A 5,719-nucleotide genomic window follows, 5' to 3' on the forward strand; every position below is an offset into this window, starting at 1 on the left:
TCGCTCTCCATATTTAAAAGGGCACCAACCAAAAACTACTGCGTAGAATAAATTGGAATTTTTCACACACAAGCCTTGCTATATGAGCTCTTAAAGCATATAAAAATTATACGGCTTAAATGTGAAGTTGGGTGCAAAAGAATACAATTAAATCCTCTGTCGGGAAAAAACGAAATGACATTCCGAACAACCCTATATATTGATCAAAACGTTTACAATAGCAACCGGTTAAAAACATAAACCCAAAACACTCTATAAATGGATTTAAACATTTCAAACGGCATATGAAGTATTAACGTGATCCGAATAAACATGCTTAAGATTGAGCTCATCCTATTTGAATATAATATAATAAGCTTTGCATTATCACTAATTAGGTGCTTAGGAATATGTGTGCCTGTTTGGCAAAGATACAAACAATCAATGCAGTTATGACGTTCCCTACTGAAATAATCTCGAATTAGAATCAGAAAAAATTACTCGACTCCATTTAATACCACTAGGTATTCGCTTGATTATCAGCATTCGGTGCTTTATCAGGAGAAGCAGCAGGAAATCAAAAGCTGTCAAGCTTGAATGGGTCGCTAACCGATGAAATAAAGACAGTTTTGACGAGAAATTAAGACGGAAGAAAGTTGTGTTGGGAAAGTTTAAAGTGTACGTTTTACCGGTCTCGATAGCGTGACGCCAGAACTGCTGCAGATTCTAGAGTTTGTCCAAGACGTCTTTCAGTTTTGTTACTGATTATAGCATTAATACGATTATAATCCTAGAAGAAATCGAAAGGGACAGTTCACGATGAATGCTCTTGTAAGGATCACATTCGGCGCAAGCATAAATAAAAAAGATTTACAATAAAAAGGAAAATTATATACGAAGAATCAACAAACAATCAAATATTTAACAATTTTGTAATAATTTTTGTGTTATTATAACAATTTCAAACAAAAAAAAGTTGTAATAATAAAAATAAACAAAAATTAATCGTTTTTGAAATAAAATCAAAAGTTACCGACTATAATTTATCCAATAAACAGACTAATAATTTGTTTATTTCTCTACCTGTAATGTGGTGTGAAAAAGAATTATCTTAGGTCTTTAAAGATAAAGGTTTTTCTATCCCCATGGCGTCGTTCTTGGGTCGGTCGTAACTGCTGTTGTATTGTACGGAGTTTCTTGACGAATTCGGAGGCGTCCTCGTGGGTTTTAAAATCGGGATGTGATCCTAAAAATTCCCCAGGAAGTCGTAACGTCTCTCCGTACAATAGCTCCGCTGTGGTGGCTTGCAAGTCCTCTTTCGAGGCAGAACAAATCCCTAGTAGAACGGTCGGCAGAGTTCGCGTCCAGGAACTGGTCTGGTGACACATTATGGCTGCTTTAAGCCGTCTGTGGAGCCGTTCTACCATGCCGTTGGCTGAGGGATGGTAAGCAGTAGTTCGAAGATGAGTCGTACCTAATAAGCGGTTTAACTGCTTAAAAACGTACGACTCGAATTGTCTGCCCTGGTCGGAGGTGATACGTAATAGAGTCCCAAATCTGGCGATCCAATTACTGTAGAAGGCGCGAGCGACGGTTGCTGCCTCCTGGTCAGGGATAGGGACTGCTTCAGGCCACCTGGAGTAACGATCAACCATCGTAAGACAGTACCTGCATCCTTCAGACGACGGCATGATGACAATGTCGATGTGTATATGGTCAAACCTCGCTGATGTTGGCGAAAATGTACCTACTGGAGCAGATACGTGTCGGGAAACCTTCGAGCGTTGACACGGTACACAGGAGCGGGCCCACTGTCTGACATCCTTTTTGACGGACGGCCATATGTAACGTTTCGTCACAAGTTTGACCGTCGCGTTAATCCCCGGGTGGGAAAGGTCATGGGTGGAGTGGAATGCAGCTTTACGAAAAGCTTTTGTGATGAACGGACGGGCGGCGCGCATGGAAACATCACAAAAAACTGATGTGTCGGTGCCTGGTAGTTGTAGGAGCTTCAACTTCATTGAGGAATCATTGTTGAGGAATTCCTTCAATTCTGGGTCCGTTTTTTGTGCTTCGGCGAGTGCTTTGTAGTCCAATGTAGCGTGCAGCTCTTCTATACGGGACAGGGTATCTGCGACAACATTATCCGCGCCGGAAATGTGTCTGATGTCACTCGAAAATTGGGATATAAAGTCAAGATGCCGGACTTGTCGTGGAGAACATTGGTCGTGCTTTTTCCGGAAGGCATATACGATCGGTTTGTGATCGGTAAAGATGGTAAATGTCCGACCTTCCACCACATACCGAAAGTGTTTCACCGCGAGATAAATTGCTAACAACTCGCGGTCATAAGCAGCGTAGTTTAGCTCGGCAGGACTTAATTTCTTAGAAAAGAAATCTAAAGGCTGCCAATTGTTGTCCACAAGCTGTTGCAGAACGGCTCCGACGGCGTAGTCCGAGGCATCGGTAAAAATTGCCAAGGTTACGTTCATCTTCGGGTGGGCAAGCAGCGTAGCTTGCGATAGGGATTCTTTGTAAGCTTCGAATGCCTGAGTAGCTTCTGGGGTACAAGCTACTGGATGATTTCCCTTCACGTTGCCTTGTAGAAGGTCGTTAAGTGGCGCTTGTATTTCCGCTGCCTTCGGTACGAACCTCCGATAGAAATTTACCATGCCAAGAAATTGGCGAAGCTTCTTGACGGTCTGCGGGAGCGGAAAGGATCGAATTGCACCCACTTTTTGGGCAACGGGTGTGTGCCGGTTCCGGAAACACAGTAGCCAAGAAATTTGACTTCCGATTCACCGAATACGCACTTGGATGGATTGATGACTACTCCATATTTTTGTAGTCTCCCGAATAGAGTCCGCAGATGGTCCAAATGTTCTTCCAATGACACCGAAGCAACTAGAATGTCGTCTATGTAGGCATAGCAAAATTCTAGGCCTTGCAAAACTTCATCAATAAATCACTGGAAGGTTTGCGCAGCATTACGTAGACCGAAGCTCATGTGTGTAAATTCGAAGAGGCCAAAGGGTGTCGTTATGGCTGTTTTAGGAACATCCTCTTCTGCAACAGGGATCTGGTTGAACGCACGTACTAAGTCTATACCCCCTTATGACTTCCTAAACATAGGAAAGTGATCTTGTTATGCGCACGGGCAGATCTTCAATTCTCTTATCATCATCATCATCGCCTCCAGCCTTTCCTATACTCAGATAATCTTTTGCATATTCCTATAACTAGAACATTCCACATCCATTTGCTAACAGTAATCTAATCTAGGTCTACCCCTACCCCTCTTAACTCCCGTTTCTGCTTCCAATATGTCTCTAAGTAGCCTCTCATGCCTACGTCAATTATTATTAAAATAAGAGCAACGTAGGCATATATTTCAGACAAGGGTAACATAAACTAACCAAAACCAAACTTTCAACAGGTATTTTTGTTAAAAAGAAAAAATAAACGGATAATAAGTAAGGAAAAATTTGTTTGCTCTATTGTTAACAACATTGTTCAATGTACTTTGCAGCATTTTACTCTTCATTTTCTTATCAGAGTCATATCGTTGGAAGTATTACTGGGGACGCATAACATTCGACAAAATGAAACTACCCAACAACGCATTCCAACCTCCAATTTTACAATACATGAAGAGTATAACAATGATACAATAGAGAACGATTTAGCCATGGTTTATCTTCCAACACCAGCTATTCTCAATCGTAACTACATTTCCTTTACTTCAAATATTCACTATGTCTAATAATTAATCACCAAACATATTAAAATACTAATAATTATTGTTCTTTTTTGTNATATTACGACATTTTTAGAATTTATTTTGTAGACAGGTCGTTTAAATGGTGTCAGTCAAATAGAGTCACAAGAAAAAGTTAATTAAATTTCAAACTCCTCAGTAAAACAAAAAATTTATCATCAAGAAACATATATAAAGAGCAATAAGCAGTTATAGAGCTTGAACGGCAACCTGGAGAAGTAAATATTAGGAAGAGAATAAGGCCAGAATGCACACAGTTACTTCTATGCTCGCGAACGGTTAATTTAGAAATTCGAAAAAGGTTGTTAAAGGTGTATGTTTGGAGCTCGGCGCTGTACGGGTGCAAAACATGGATAGTGTGTGCGGCGGGAAAGAAAAGGTTAGAAGCGTTGGAAAGGTGGTGTTACAGGCGAATGATGAGGATACCGTGAATAGATAAGGTTAGAAATGAAGTGATATTAAAAAAAAATAGGAGAACAGTGGACTCTAAGGAAGTCAATAAGAAATAGGCGAGATAGGTTAGTAGGACAACTTCTCAAACATGAAGGTCTAGTCAGAGACATATTAGAGGCAGAAACGAGAGTTAGGAGGGGTAGTGGTCGATCTAGNAATAATTTGACTTACAAAAACAGCGAATGGTCATAGACCCAAAAGTACCACAATAACCCATAACAAACATGTAATTAGAAGTAAAAAGAATATTAACGTCATGCGGTTAGCAACTGAAACTGATATGTTATTAGGGATTATTGGAAAGTACAGGTTTAGTGAAGTATAGAAATGTGAACAAAAGAAATTACTTTAGAGTATAAGAAAAGGATATTTACAAAATTAAACATATATACATAAACATAAAATTTAACATTACACGAACACAAAAATATACAAAATTTAATCAAAATGTTATGAAAGATAATATCGCCACAATGAGAATGCTTGGAGAAGTGAAATAGTCATGTCTTCGACCTATTCAATTCCGTGTTAACACACCTACAGTAGTATGTATTATTTTATTCGTTCCATCATTCTTGTTTTAAGTCAAATAAGAAACGAAACATAAGGTCTTGGATAAATGAGACGTTCTCGTTCAGGTCACGTGATGGACAGGATAAAATAATTCTACTGTATAAATCCGGTGATTCGTCTTTACATTTTTTTAATTCCATTTTTCACAGAGTACGTTCAACTGATTGCGCTTCCCAGTAGAGCTGACGTTTCGAACAGTTTTGTGGGATCGGAGGCTATAGCAAGTGGTTGGGGATACGATTCTGATAATGCTACCGCTATCAGTGACGTGTTGCGATATGTAAATGTTTCTATTATAGCAAACGACGTTTGTAATATTACGTTCGCTGAGTACATCACAGACTCAAATATTTGTTCTGGAGGAGCGGGTAAGAAAGGAATTTGCTATGGAGATTCAGGAGGACCTCTCGTCGTCAATGGAAAATTGGTAAATATATAAAGGGTTCTTCAAACTGAGTGGCACGTTATAGTTTTAGAGAAACTGCGCATGTTAGAGATTTGAAAATTTGGAAATAAGGGTTGTCGAGGATGCCTTTTTAGCTAAAATATTTTCAAATTTCAGCCACTTCCAGTTATATCGGAAGTTAATTCCAACTTTGTTATTTTGAATGCAAAAATGCAAAATTTTAAATTAAAATGTAAAAAATCATAACTATTATAGAAAATGAATTAAAATGAAAAAAATGAATGAATGAAATTTTTACCAGTTATAGTCACTTTTATTACATAAAAAACAAAAGATATGGTTTTGATATTTAACAGTCGTAGGAACTGCTAATTGTCTGTGGCACAATTTTGTTATGGCAAAATTAAAGAAATTATTTATTTTAGTACAGTTATCCAAAAATTTTCAAAAAAGGCAACATTTTTCATGGAAGTTTTGATTTCTTTAAAGTTTGATTGCGGTAACGATTTATTTTTCAAAAAATAAATTAT

At 38.3% G+C, this 5,719-nt stretch overlaps 1 protein-coding gene across 1 annotated transcript in view; it reads left to right on the plus strand.

Moving 5' to 3' along the window:
* Nucleotides 1-5,222, plus strand: part of LOC108736847 (brachyurin-like) — a 12,237-nt gene extending 7,015 nt beyond the window's left edge. The window contains exons 4-5 of the mRNA XM_025980890.1: nt 3,535-3,701; nt 4,933-5,222. Of these exons, the coding sequence (XP_025836675.1) occupies nt 3,535-3,701; nt 4,933-5,222 (457 nt within the window). The remainder of the gene's footprint in view (nt 1-3,534; nt 3,702-4,932) is intronic.
* The last annotated feature ends 497 nt before the right edge of the window (nt 5,223-5,719 follow it).

The sequence above is a fragment of the Agrilus planipennis genome, unplaced genomic scaffold (assembly GCF_000699045.2).
Source record: "Agrilus planipennis isolate EAB-ADULT unplaced genomic scaffold, Apla_2.0 scaffold4, whole genome shotgun sequence".
NCBI lineage: Eukaryota > Metazoa > Arthropoda > Insecta > Coleoptera > Buprestidae > Agrilus > Agrilus planipennis.